Raw genomic sequence first — 15,325 nt, 5'->3', positions numbered from 1 at the left:
CACTCCATCTACTATGAGCTAAACACAATGATTGCACTCAAGTTACAACAACCAACTTAACACCTAATGCAATACAAAACTTACAATAACTGTTAAGCCATATTCAACTCACAGAAGCACAGTAACACAAAAGAACAACAGCAATTTGAGCAGTAAAGTAGCTATACCAGATTCTATTGACTCAAAATCAATGCCAAAGCACTTATTACAGGTTTTTACACAACATCACATAATAAAAAAATAAAAAAGTTAACACTCATTTCTAAGCTAATAATAGTTGGATTGCATGCAAAGTAAGCTTATTACACAATTGTGTCCACACATTCTAAAACCTAACCTATGAGATCTTCAAATAGATTTATAATAGGGATAACTGTCAACTAACAATAGATTTTCCAAAAGGTCATCAAAAAATAGCCTGTAAAAATAGACTTCTCAAAATATGTTTATCTCCTCGAAAATGGTGACAACTAAAAATACCACAGGCTATAAATAGCTGGGCTAAAAATAGAGAATCTTGATAACTGGCTCCTAGAGATGATTATGATGAACTCCTCCATTTTGAACATGGCGATCCCCCTGACTAGTCTTGGTGTCCCAAATCTGATTTCCCTTTGTTTTGTTGATTCTATATCAAACCCTACCTCAACAAATCTACAACCTTGGATACTCTGAAACCGTACAGTTTGATAGCAAGTTGTTGTCTTGTGTGTTTTGTTTGATGAAATTATCGGCCAAAACCTTCATAGTACTGTTGCAAAACTGATAAGATTATAACTGTTATCAAATCTCAATTACGAAAACAGAGAAAATTACCCCTTGAAAGTTCAATAAGGTTACTGTTATATTGCTGACAACTTGTTTGCTAACTCACAGAGATGATGATTAAACCTAGGCAGTTTGGAATAGACATAACAGTTGATTGTTTCTTATAAATGACTTCAAACCCTAAGAGCTGTTTTAATACTTGAAAATCCGATTTTGTGGAAGGGAAAAATCATACTAGAAATCAGATGATCTTGGTGATTGCCTAGGAAAATTGCTGAATTGAAAAAAATTGAGCTGGAAGCCATACTATTTAAACTCTCCACATCTTTTTTCCTTCCCAGTGGTGTCTAAACATAACACTGGAATCTGTTTTTCCGCACTATGAAGCACAATTGATCACAGCCTTACAATTTTTTGAAAACTTTAAAACTGGCACCCTGTATGAGGAGTTCCAGTAAATGTAGTGCTATATTTTCATATTTTAATTTTTCTTCACAAGAACACATGCCCTTGTCATCGTGCTACAATCTTTCACTTAAACTGTTGCACACTAAGTTACCGGTTTGGGTATACTGGTATAACAAAAAAAATTAGGGGTTGGGTTTGTTTGGGGTTCGTCCATCCAAAAAACATATAAAAATCATAAATATATACACCTTTGCAGTCTAAAATAAGGAATTAAATTCAGAAACCAAACAGCATGCATATAATAAACTAATAAATAAAATCACCATAAAAATAAAAACACTATTTCAATGGCACTTAGTCAAACTTGAATGTCATAATAGATATTCACTGTTCAATATTAATATAATAATAAAATCAGAAAAAAAAACTGCTATCTGAGATATCTGGATTTGGTTATAGAGACAGTGAAGGTAATGGATGTTGAAGTGACAGTGCCAAGTTATCTGAGGTGCCCCATGTCGCTGGAGCTGATGAAGGATATGTAACTCTCCGCACAGACCTTGCTTATGATTGCCACTGCATTGTAGCCTGGCTAGATTCCAGCAATATTGTCCGCTCCATCACAAACCAGCTTCTGCACACCCATGACACAATTCCAAATCATGCCTTCCATTGATTTATTCAAGATTGGTGTGACCAACAGTGGTCTAGGAATCAAATGAATTCTTATGCCCAAGGTGCCTCTAGATCCCACCCACCTCAATGCAATTTTTACAGAGATTTTGATTTGTGAGAAAGAATCAATACTTCGTCCTTGACTTCCAAGGCCCTGGATTTTCTCTCTTTGTCCAGCATCATTGCTTACCTTGTAATGTGTTCTTCAAGAAAGCAATCTAGAGGCAAAGAATGCCATTGTTGCATTACTTCAGGACATGCCCAATGGTGACCAAGGCAAGCCTGGCCACCATTTACAACATTGCTGTGAGGAAAAAAATATTGGAGCAAAGTTGTGAAGGAATCATTCTTTTTTTTAAAAGCTGCAATTTTCAGATGAGCTCATCCCGGGTTCTGTTTGGGGCCTGCATAATGGAACCCCATTCCCCTAGGTTCGCCCTGCAATGGATCCAGCCAAATCCAAGTCCATTTGGCAGGACCATGAACAGCTGCATGGAATCCAAACCTAGTTTGAGCTGGACCCAGATCCAGGGGTTTTGCAGAACGAACTGGTAACATAGCTTAAACAAAATCCATTCCTTCTCCACATTGTGCACTCCTACGCATTAGCCTGCAATTTTGTTTTGAAAATTTGTTTCTGCCGTTGAAGGGCACACAACTCATACCCTGATTGCACACTTTTCTTTGAAACTCTGTTCCAGTATTTCCCAACCTGAGCTATTATTTTGATGACAAACCACTTTAGCTGACTTTGCAGCAGGGGCTATCTTTAAGTTCTTCCCCACACAGGTTTCACACATTCAATGGACACCAAATCTCATCCTCAATTCTGTGATACAAAAGAAGCTATCTTTTAGAAGCTAATTTTAAAAAAACAAACTCAAAGCCATCTTGGTCACCAGAATATGGTATAGCATCGCCACATGTCACCTCAATGGCCCAGGCTCAAAACCCAGTAGGCATGCATCTGATGGTGATGTGGATTAGGTTAAAAAGCAGAGGAGTTGCATTTATGTGATCCAACAATCCAAAAGAGGTCTGAAAAATTTAGATGGCTTCTCAGGTAAGGAATGCTGCATTGAGGGGGGGATCTTTACCCTTATCAAAGAAAAGGACTCAAAAGGGTCTTTCTTTGAAGTCGTCAATTATTTCCACTTCCTGAATTGCAGAGATATTATTGAGCTTGGACAGATTAATGATTCTCCTACTTCAACCCTTTCATACTCATCAAACACCTTCATTTTAGATTTGCAAGTAATTTATTGCCAAATGATTGGCTAAACAATCTCCTTCTGCTCCAATACTTCAGATTATTTGACCATGGATCTTCACAGGCAATAAGGCTGGCATCAAGTAATCAACAGGTTTGGCAAAAATTAGAGGAAGAAAAGCTGCTTTCATATTATGAGACAGTTGCAGTTAAGAACTTAAGAGTATATTCGGATATCAAAAGAACTTGTAATCAACCATGAGTAATCACAACCCACCACCTTTGCCATAGAATTTCTAGTGTGTGTGTGTGTGTACATATACATATATATGTACACATGTGTGCACATATGTGTATATGTACATATGTATATATACAGATATACATATAACATATATGTATATATGTATATATATATACATACAGGCAATAAGGTTAGCATCAAGTAATCAACAGATTTGGCAAAAATGGATGGAAGAAAGATGCTTCCATACAATGATACGGTTCTATTCTATAGTTGCTTCTGGTTTTGATTGCATGCCCTTTTTTGACATCAATGTTTCGGATCACACTCTGTGATCCATCATCAGGATGCTAAGAGAATGTAAGGATATGAAAGATTGTAAATTCTCTTAGCATCCTGATGATGGATCAGAATGTGATCTGAAACGTTGATGTTAAAAAAGGGCACACAATCTAAACCAGAAGCCCCTATAGAATATTAGTATGGATTGTGGAAATTTGATTACTTTAATGATACAGTTGTTCGATTTAAGAGTATATTTGGATAAATTTAGTGGCATTATGCTCAAATAACCCGTAATCAACTGTGAACAATCACAACCCATCACATTTGCCATGCCATTTCCAGAGTTTTACCAAAAAAAATGTGTATATATATCTTTTGGCTTATGTTTACACTTAAAGACAAAAATACAAAGCAATGAAGGATTTAACATTTTGGTATAGGGTTAGGGTATTTTAAATTTTCTTTAAAATATCATTCGAGTAGATCTCTTTTAAAAGTTAATTTTAGAACAAAATGAAGGTTTTCTTTTGAATTATGCTCTAAAGAGGGTTTAGGTGAAAAAACACAGGGCTGCCCCTAAAATACTAGGTAATGCTTCATTGATAACAGAACAGCCTACTGTTATAGGGCTAGCCATATGTTTTTAATCTACACTACCAGCTCAGGTTTGGGTATTGGGGTTCAGGTACATTGATATGGTAACAAATTTTTAGGGCTTGGATTTGTATGGGAACATCCATACAAATATATATATATATATATATATATATATATATATATACTACCTTAAAACAGAAATTAAGTTCAGAATACCACATAGAATGCATCTAGGAAACAAAACCACCATAGAAATAAAAAATACTACTTCAGTGTCAATTTGTCAAACTCAATGCCATGATATATATTCATTGTGTAGCACTAAAATAACCTGGTGTTCCCACGATCTGTTTACCCTGCAAAATGTATAAATATTTATTGGTAACAATCTGGTAAATGCAGATGTCTTGCACTGGCCCCTTATCACACATATGACTTGAAAAACTCCAAAAGTAGTGGGGAAACTTTCAGCTGTACCCCAGAAGTTGAGGACCAAAAACACACATTCTCATTTTTTTAAAATAAAATTCTAATTAATCTCTTAGCAATTTGCTTCCCCTACCATACAACCTATCTCTAAAAGTAAAATATTTTAAAGTATTGAACATTACGAATGAGCCAGGACATAATTTAAAATATTAAGAGATAGAAAGTATACTAATTTTTAATGGATCAAAATGCATGAGAGGAAGCATGGTAGATGATTTCTGAGTTGCGGTTAAAGCAATAGTTGTGGACCAATAGCTGCCTTTGCTGTCAATTTGTAATGGGAATCTTGATGTTGATGCTAATCAATCTATAAATCCCTGCCCATACAAACATAATTACATTTTTTTTTACCGTTGGTAAGCTCTCAACCACATTAAGCACTACTCTTCATGACCTCTATCATAACTACTCAATTTTGTGATGATTGGAAGCCCTGTTGTAAGAAAAGAAACTTGAGATGTTGTGGGTTCTGCTCGGGTCCAGCAAAATGGATTTGAATTCACCTGGGTATACTGGAAAGCAAACCAAACCAAATTTGGGTCCATTTTGTAGGACCCTACCTGCCCCCTCAACAGCTTCAGACTAGGTATAAACTAGACTCAAATCCGAGGGATTTTTTGTGTGAACTGGCAAATGGTAAGATCCATGGATATGATAATGGCAATAAGACAATGTAGAAGAGATATCATACACCACAAAAGAGATCATTGTGGGCCAAGATGCCCTAAAATACAATGTATATAGAAACCCTAAAGGTATGATAACACCGTATAATGCTCCTTATGGAATAAGCAAGTCCACACTATATCTCCAAGAATCCCAAACACAATATCATACTCCACACCTATGCTTACAATGATATTCATCTTCTTTATATAGACCTCCCAATAAAATAATGGAGTTGTAAACCACTAACCCATTTAGGCCTCTGAATTACCTAATATAATTCATAGCCCAATATAATTATAACTTGAGAGAAATGTGCCACATGTTGGCATCGCCATCCATCTAAATGCATCATAATATCATATCCCAAGGTATATAGCATTCTATCCCTCCTTGACATGTTTCATCCCTAAAAAATGCAAAGAAGCGAAATACTAAGACCACTATAGGTCATTATAAATGTGATGCCATGTCCTATCATCCAACCATCCATTGGTAATCTTTCAATTATTTTAACTTAATGGTAACTAGATCTGTCCTTGATGGACACTTTGCTACACCCATCTAATTCCAATCTTCATCATAATATGTCATCCTTTTCTACGATGAATAGCCATTACTTCTATGATGCCACTAATTGTTGTAATTGCTCCCTTGATTCTATGTGGATCCGTATTGATTGACTTGTTGATTTTGTGTAATATCATGCCTCCATGATGGTTTCCTCCATAACTCTTGCCTCTCACAATGATATGGATACGTATATATTGTACCCTTTGCTATCTCTAGAAGGGAAACAATTTTTTCCTATTTTGCTGTATATTGGCTCCTCTTGTTTGCCCTTTGATTCTTTGATGCATTCTTCAATACCTTCTTAAATTTCTCCACCTTGACTTCTGGTTTTCATTATGTACTATATCCCTATAATGTACTTTTTTCCTCCTATAACAAAGCTTCATGAACTTTTACAAATAAATGTTTACTATTTCAAAAGATTCTAACCAAGGATAACCAAGAGAAATATCCAACCATCCATATACAAAGCACAAATGTTCGAATGCGAGACATATTTATCCATGGAGAGCTACAAGTCTTCAAAAATTTGAATATCATTATCCTCTATTTGACTATCTTTGATTTGCTTTGCTTGTACTTATAGTTGCTTGGATAATTTCATGCTAATGAAGTTATACTTGCTACTAGGGTTTATAAAGACAATAACCTTTGCCTTTTGAATACATCTATGAATTTGAAGGATTGAATCTTCCTTCCCTGAAGCTAAAATGCATATAATTTTATCCTTAATCTTCTCTTCATTGTCCTCTTCTCCTCCTTCTCCTCCTCTTTCTTCTTCTTCCCCTTCTTCCATTGGAGCTCATCTCTTTAAGAAGATTTGTTGTTCCAAGAACAATTGCTTGCAACTAGCTTATAGTTCCATTTAAGAGCTGCTTCACGCGAGTGACAAAGAAATAAAAGATTGAGAATCTAGATCTAGAATGAGCCTTTTCGAATTGCAGCCACCATTCTACACAATTAGCACATCCATCAAAAATAGGAATTCGCATTGAAACTAGCATTTCTAAATTTCTACTACATACCCAACTTTGATCAAATCATTTGGTAATGTTTTCAACCTCAAAAAGAAAAATACAAATAATAGCCCCTGGATAAGTTTTTGTAAGCTTTTCAAAAATGTTAAAAGAAAAATTAAAAAAATCCCTGGTTTACAGCTTGGAGAGCAAAATTATGAAAAAACATAATAATGAAATAATTCACTCAATATTGATGATCAAAAGCTGAATTTTAGATTATAGCTTCCTTATCTGATCCTCCAACTTTCGTTAAAGAATTGCTAAAAAAAATTGCAGTTGTCTGGAAGATATAAGCAAATATATAAAAATTAAGGTTTCATCCTCACCTTTGCCCAAATCATAGCTTTGATACCACTTGGTAAGATCCGTGCATATAATAATTTCAATAAAACAGTGTAGAAGAGAGATCATACACCACACAAGATATTTGTGAGCCAAGATGCCCTAATATCCAATATATGCAAAGAAAAATAAACCTTTGAGGTGGGATAACACTGTACAATACTCCTTATGAAAGAAACCACTCCATTCCAAGACATCCCAAACACAATATCATACTCCACACCTGTGCTTACAACAATATTCACCTTCTTTATATAGACCTCCTCTGAATAAAATAATGGAGGGTTTAACCACTAAACCCATGTAGGCCTCTTAATTACCATATATAATTCATGACCCAATATAACTAAAGGGATCATGCCACATGTTGGCATCTCCACCTACCTAGATCCAATATAATATCATATCATTAGGTATATAGCAGTAACATAGCTTCTTATATTAAGCACAAACCCTCTTTACGTAAAACTACAATAGATTTTTTAAAAGTACTATACAACTTTTTGTAATCAGCATTTTTCTTTATAATGTATAACATCTGTTTTAATCTATATGCACTATATTTGACATGATATAACAAAATTAGTTTGAATATATTGCTATTTAGTTCCTAAAATTTTTCCATGTTTTTACCATTTTAAAACCCAGGTAATTGAATTCTGCTTATGCTTTTACAATGCTGTGTAAATGGAATGCTACTATGTTTGGATTCCTCATTCCAGTTCCTTGCTACTGAACATAGTGTCTTAGGATAATACAACATCTTGGTCAAGGAAAGATGTAGGATGAACATTAGATTTAACATAGAGTTTCACTGATCTCTTATCAAACCTAGGTTGTTGAAAATTGTAAAATCAAGCCCTGTTAAGTTAGATTTGTTAACAAGCAATCTGGCTTCTGATAGATCAAAGTTATGGTTAAAGCCACAGTGGATGTTTCTTGTTAAAATAAGTATAACCATCTTCTACTGATCATTCATGCTTCTTATAAACCAGACCTCTGTGGATGATGGTTTGCAGTTAAAAAAGTTTCATCTCTTGCATTAAGTTTATTATGGTACAATAAAAAGATGCACGTCTTGCATATCTGAACTGTATTCATGTTGGATATCTGTATGTCATTGAATTCCAACTCATTTGCAGGCTTCCAAAACTGTGAAAGAAAACTTCACATACAATTACAAATAAGTAAGAGTATGTTAGGCAGCAATCTGCAAAATTGATAAAATTTTGCAGAAGTATTCTAAAAGTGTGTTCACCATAAAATAGAAACATAGTGTCCAATCATGGCATCTGGGCATAAATATCTGGAATAAAGATACAGATGTGAAATGTCACATCATAATTGTTGGTTCTAAAATTTCCTTTTGCCGCACAACATGCATAAGCAATTGTAAGCATCATTAATACTAAAAGAAACTTCAAAGTACACTCATAAAAAATAGGACTAAACGCATTGGAAACCACTAATTTCTGGCTATGGATTACTGGTTCTGTCCAATCTTGGTATCTCCATTGGCATTTACCAAACTTATTACAAATTAGCAGAATAGATGTCAACAAATTGTACAAGATTCAACAATTCATATGCACTAAGTTTTGAGTACTGCCAGACACATGCAGACCTCCCGATATTATTCTTTCTTGCACATAGCATATATTTTACACATCCCCTATAAGATTGTTTATGTGAGTCATATCCCTATTGAAACCTGCTGAAAACAGAAGACTACATTAGATGTCTATATAGGCATCTAGAACAAAAATCCTAGATGTTTCAAATCTTCGTTAGAAATATCATGAATATCCTAATCACCATCAACTACTAAAATTTAGAAAAAAAATCTCTTAATGGCATAGAAGGCAAACAAGTGCTTTGAACAATGTCTCAAGATATAAAATTCCTGAACATTAGTTAAAAATGATATTAAGATCAAAGACGTTGTGAGACTAGTTTTATCAGATGCCCAGCATTTTATTGCTTATGAATAACTGAGAAAATATTGAGTGTGCATACCTTGGAAAAGAAATGAGATTCGCTAAAAAGGCTTATGTATGCTACAATTCCCAATTAATTATTTTGAGTGGCAAATGAATCCCTGTTACCATGTGACTCCATCATTCTACAATCCTGCCTTCTACGTCTGAATCTATGATGCAATTTCTGATCTTGTAAAGCATTTTTACACACCAGCTGCATGTGATCTGCAAACTCAAAATTATAAGATAATCAGCCATGCCTAAAACTAGCATAAGTCCAAACAACAAAATAGGTAGCAGTACTTATTTTGTAAAAGAGCACCTCATCTAATGTCTACTTAGCCAAATGGGAAATAATTATTTCATTAACAAGGCCTTGTGTAGGACGACTACTTAGCCAAATGGGAAATAATTAAGGTAGGTTATCTGATCAATGCACAAATACAGTGATACTCATTATTTATACACAAAATAGTTCCTAATGCCAGCATTGATCAAATAGTTTCAATTATCCTATTTTCCCTAACAGAGCACATGCAGATAGTGAGTTTCAGATATAGAAATCTGAATACGATTGTACCCCAGAAAAGGAGCTTTGATCACCATTGAAGGACTATAAAATGAATGGAACAAAACATACATCTATCAGAAAGATTATTGAATGTGAACATACCAACTAATTTACAACTTGCAGATTGAATTTCTGCAAAATTTTGCTACATCAAATGATCAATTGTGTGTCAATCAGCATTTTGAATCGAATCCCCGCACTCTAAGTGGAGTACACAAAGAAGAGGATTCTGACTCATTAAACAAGATGTATGAAATCTTGAAATGCCCGCCAGAGCCAGGAGAATAAGAAGGACAATGCATGTGAACAAACTAGTTAATTTAAAACTTGCATGTTTGGTTTGTGCAAAACTTGTCAATTACTCTCAGACATCAAATGATAGATTGTATACCAAAAATCATTTTGAATTGAAGCCTTCCACTCTAAATTAAGTACTCAGTATACAAAGGTAGGGATTCTGACACATTGAGCGAGGGATCTGATAGCTTCAAATCCAGTGGAATATTTGTCTTTGAAACAGAAGCGCACGGTCAGTTTTTCCATATCAGAAGAAGGGTAACGTTCTTATAACCTTGGAATTTCACAGCAAACACTCCTACTTATATCAGTAGTTGAAGAGTAAAATTTACCTAGGAGTACTTATAAAAAAGGCCTTGTGTAGGATGACTACTTAGCAAAATGGGAAATACAGAAGGTAGGATATGTGTTCAATGCACACATACTCATTATTCATACACAAAATAGTTCCTAGCACCAGCATTGATCATATATTTTCAAATATCCTATCTTCCCTAACAGAGCATGTACCGATAGTGAGTTTCAGATATAAAAATCTGCATGCAATTGTACCTCAGAAAAGGAGCTTTGCTCAGCATGAAAGGACCATAAAATGAATGGAAACAAAACATCCATCTATCAGAAAGATTATTGCATGTGAGTATACCAATTAAGTTACAACTTGCAGATTCAGTTTGTGCAAAATTTTGCTATATCAGATTATCAATTGTATATCAAAAAGCATTTTGAATTAAAGCCCTGCACTCTAAATTAAGTTTACAAAGAAGAAAATTCTGACTTATTGAGCGAAGGGTCTGAAATCTTAAAATGCCCATAAGAGCCAGTGGAATATAAAGAATAATGCATGTGAACAAACTAGTTAATCTAAAACTTGCAGGTTTGGTTTGTGCAAAACTTGTGGATTTCTCTCAGTACATCAAATGATAAATTGTTTATCAAAAACCATAATTGAAGCCTTCCACTCTAAACTGAGTACTCAGTATAAAAAGACAGGGATTCTGACACATTGAGGGAGGGATCTGATAGCTTCAAATATATCAGAGGCCAGTGGAGTTACTTATCTTTCAAACAGAAGCACAGCCAGTTTTTCCATATCAGAAGAAGGGCAAGGAATTTCACAAAAAATACTCCTACTTATCAACGGTTGCTGAGTAAAATTGACCTAAGATTACTTACTTCATAAAAAGGGCCTTTTTAAGGATGACTACTTAGCCAAATGGGAAAAATTTAAGGTGGGTTATGTGTTCAATGCACACACACTATTTCTATACAAAATAGTTCTTAACCCCAGAATTGGTCCAATATTTTCAATAATCCTATTTTCCCTAACATAGCACGTGCAGATAGTGATTTTCTGGTACAAAAATATGAATACAATTGTACCTTGGAAAAGGAGCTTTGCTCACCACGGGAGGACCATAAAATGAATGGAACAAAACATCGGTCTATCAGAAAGATTATTGCATGTGAACGTACCAACTAATTTATAACTTGCAGGTTCAGTTTGATAAAATTTTGCCGCATCAAATGATCGATTGTATATCAAAAAGCATTTTGAATTGAAGCCCTGCACTCCAGATTGAGTTTACAAAGAAGATTGAGTTTACAAAGAAGAGGATTTTGACTCATTGAACAAGGGATCTGAAATCTTCAAATGCCTGTCAGATACAGTGGAATAAGAAAGAATAATGCATGTGAACAAACAATTTGATTTAAAACTTGCAGGTTTGCTTTGTGAGAAACTTATGGATTACTCTAAGTACATCAAATGATAAGTTGCATATCAAAAACCATTTTGGATCAAAGCCTTCCACACTAAAATGAGTACTCAGCATACAGAGGCAGGAATTCTGACACATTGAACGAGGGATCTGATGCTTCAAACAGATAAGAGACCAGTGGAGTACTTGTCTTTCAAACAGAAGCACGGTCATGTTTTTCCATATCAGAAGAAGCTAAAAATTCTAATAACCTTGGAATTTCGCAGCAAATACCCCTACTTATATAAGTAGTTGATGAGTAAAATTACTTCTAATTTGACTAACAAAAACTACTCAAATTTATTACTCACAAAAGGCAAAATCTTGGGGAATTTAGAAGGCCTCAAATAGCACTAATACGTACTTGTCTTTGGTTTACAATCATTGCAAACAATAAGAGAACTTGAACTCTAAATCAACTATGAACCAACTCGCATTTATGAATTCACCCATAAGCTTCATGGGAAAAAAGAATTCATAAGGGATGTAATTAAATTAAGTAGGGATGAGATAAAATATTTATTAATATGCTCAACTGCATGGACCAATCAAAAAGCGTGACAATTATTGGACAAATGTTCTATCTAAATAGATACACTTTAATAGGTCATCCAGCCCCATTTTCCCTAAAAGACATAAAGTTCAAAAATTATTACCTTCCAGAGCTGATCGGTCATCATCCTCAGACATGTCAAAATTTGACTGCTGAATATTTCCCAGTACCGAATCACATACAACTAAATTATCCCAAAATGTAATCCGGCCATCATCTTCCTCCTCATCCAATTCATCACCTACCCCATCTTCACCATACCCAAATTCTGCATCCCCTCTATAGCCAGGTTCACTCCCATAACCAGATTCATTGCTCTGAATATCAATACCCTGCCACGAGAAAAAGGGCTCTCCTCCGACATCCTTCCCTTCTCTTTTTGTGTGGTTTCTTACTTCACTCATGGGAATAATCATGTCAGATCCCCAATTGCAATCTCCATTGTAAAACAGCTCCCCACTTGAATCAGTTCCAGCAATGGGGAAATCTGAGCAAGTAGCATAGGTTGCAGAAGCACCTCTTGTTGGTGGGTCAGACCCATTGATCCTGTTCCTGCTTATATCACTACTCCTACCCGATCCAGACCTGGATCCTCTTCTCCTCCTCTTTCTAGCCATATGCGCGAATGATATAGGAGGTATTGATCGGTGGTAAATCCTATCAATATTACTTGTTTTTTCAATCCTGAGAGATTTGCTCTGTGGGCTTTTGCTGTCATCCTCTAACAAACTCAGCTTGTTCATATCAAGAAAATCACAAAGATTCCTACGAGATCCTCTGTCAGATAAACATTGTTTCTTTACAGAGCCACCAGTGGCTATATGCACCTGATTTTCTGGCTTGGCACCTAACATTTCCATTAATCCATTCAGATAAATAGGCTTCTGCTTTGACAATGAATCGGAACAGGCCACCACTGCTGCTTCTGGTACCGAATTTGGGTATTCTGCTGACGGTAAAAACGGCTTCCAATTATTAAGCTGCAAAGTACAGGATTCCAAAGTATAGTGTGAAAGGCCGCTTTGGGTCATGTCTTCTGGGCTCACAAAGACCATCAAAATGCTCTACATGCTTAAATGTCCGTTGCAGTACCCCCGATGAACAATTACAGATTGATGTACGCCTTAACGCCTACTTCAAAGTATTTCAATTGTATCAGATCTCTTATAAGACATCTAATTCCTTTCCGATGCAATCTCATCAGCGCGGAACACAAAAACCCAGATGTGTTTAAATTCAACACAATGGGAAAGTAATGCTCAGAGAACTGGACTCTTACTTCATATCCACTGGAATTTATTCAAAGTAATGAAATAACCCCACCTGCACGTTTTCTCAGAATTTAGCTCTCTATACGGAATACCCAAACATCCGTATGTGCGGATAATAATAAAGTGTATCATCAAAGATTTTCGGTTGTATATGAAGATTGGTCGTTAATGGACTTTCTGGCGGGCGGACTGTTTCCGGACGAGAGCTTTTCCTGATCAATAAAGTGGCCCACGTTTTCAATCGTCTAAGGTGTCATCCATAGTGCATTTCATAGGAAAATTTACTATTTGAGAAAAACAATTTAAATAATAATAATAATAAGATGAATTTTCCAATTGTATAATTTATTAGGGTTTATATAAGTACGTTGAAAGTATTAAAGTTTCATATTTTCGAAGAATTTTATATAGATTAAATTAAGATATATAAGCTAATAAGATTTGGAATTTGAATATATAAGAAAAATAAATTAATATTATTTTAATTTATATTTAAAGCATGTAAATTAATGATTAATATATTATAAATTTAATTATTTGTATATAATGAATTTTTATTTATAGTATATGATGTTTAATTTAAATTATGGATACATATATTCTTTATTTTTTGGATCAATAATCGCTTTTGACTGGAGTTACAAATCAATGAGGGTCACATTTAGGGGACCCCCTCCCCGTGGTTACATTTATTTATGAAGTATTAACACCTATATGATTTATCTCTTTGTACTTGTTTTTGCCACCTATCTCTGTCTTCATCATTTTGCTCCACCTTCGTCCTGCTTCGTCACCTTGCCTCCTTATCCTTCCACTCATGTTGTCGATCTTCTACTGCCTCCTTATTTCTCCACTCCATCGTCGTCCACCTCCCACCTTCACCTCTATATCACTCCATTCTACTCGTTGACTCTATCATCTTGTCCTTTGCATTATTGTTATTCTCTGGATACGTACACTACAAGACTTTATAAGGCATTAACACCTTGAACATTGAATACATGTGTACCAAGTTGTGGGTGAAACACCATCCAACCTGCATGAGAATCGAACACAAGACAACCGTTTCAACACGGTGTCACAACAACTGTTGCATTGTGGGATGAACCCATGAATACATATATATTATTTAAATATAGTTATATGTATTTGTTGATAGCCATATATAATTATATATAGCTATAATGTAATAATAATAATAACTTTATGCTTGCAGTTTCCTTCAGAGTTACATAGATATGTATATGTAATTAAACTTAATATATTAAATGTATAATTGTTTTTTTATTTTTTATTATTTTTGAAAGTAAACATTTATCATATAATGTGAATTTTTAACAAAAGTAAATGATTAAGAGAGGTAGCTTAAATTGCTTTTAGAAATTGTTATTATAAAATTAATGATGCTAGTTCATTTTAGTAAAACATAATTTAATGTTGAAGTAAAGTTTATATTACCATAGGAGACAACATGTAGCTTACAAAGTATATCTTTACATAAATTTGTTTTGTAAATTTTGAATTTGCACAATTTTCTATAGAAAAGTATCAATCTAAATATCATACAGTGTGATATTGCATTTGGACAATATTAAAGCAACTGTGGTTTGTTGAAACA

The 15,325-nt window shown here is 34.6% G+C and overlaps 1 protein-coding gene across 3 annotated transcripts; it reads right to left on the bottom strand.

Moving 5' to 3' along the window:
• Positions 1-1,511: 1,511 nt before the first annotated feature.
• On the bottom strand, positions 1,512-13,933 carry LOC131027349 (uncharacterized). Of its 3 annotated transcripts, none has more exons than XM_057957381.2 (3): positions 12,540-13,933; positions 9,293-9,480; positions 1,512-3,194 (listed from the first exon to the last, which is right to left on the bottom strand). In XM_057957381.2, exons 1-2 carry the CDS (start codon positions 13,489-13,491, stop codon positions 9,347-9,349), a joined length of 1,086 nt encoding a protein of 361 aa, XP_057813364.2. In that variant the 5' UTR covers positions 13,492-13,933; the 3' UTR covers positions 1,512-3,194; positions 9,293-9,346. The 3 variants fall into 3 exon arrangements, with proteins under 3 accessions (XP_057813364.2, XP_057813365.2, XP_057813363.2); XM_057957382.2 differs by lacking the exon at positions 1,512-3,194 and adding an exon at positions 8,553-8,990; XM_057957380.2 differs by lacking the exon at positions 1,512-3,194 and adding an exon at positions 8,553-8,987 and having other exon boundaries at positions 12,540-13,932.
• Between the last annotated feature and the right edge of the window lie 1,392 nt (positions 13,934-15,325).

Source organism: Cryptomeria japonica, chromosome 3 (assembly GCF_030272615.1).
Source record: "Cryptomeria japonica chromosome 3, Sugi_1.0, whole genome shotgun sequence".
In the NCBI taxonomy this organism is placed as follows: Eukaryota; Viridiplantae; Streptophyta; class Pinopsida; order Cupressales; family Cupressaceae; genus Cryptomeria; species Cryptomeria japonica.
Note: the sequence above shows the minus strand (reverse complement) of the source record. Positions and strands in the feature narration are given on the sequence as shown.

Excerpts from the sequence above, each read along its gene's own strand:
- LOC131027349 (XM_057957381.2), bottom strand. The coding sequence starts at position 13,491 with ATGGTCTTTGTGAGCCCAGAAGACATGACCCAAAGCGGCCTTTCACAC. Across the intron at positions 9,481-12,539 it reads TGACCGATCAGCTCTGGAAG|ATCACATGCAGCTGGTGTGT; the intron begins GTAATAATTTTT and ends TTGAGTTTGCAG.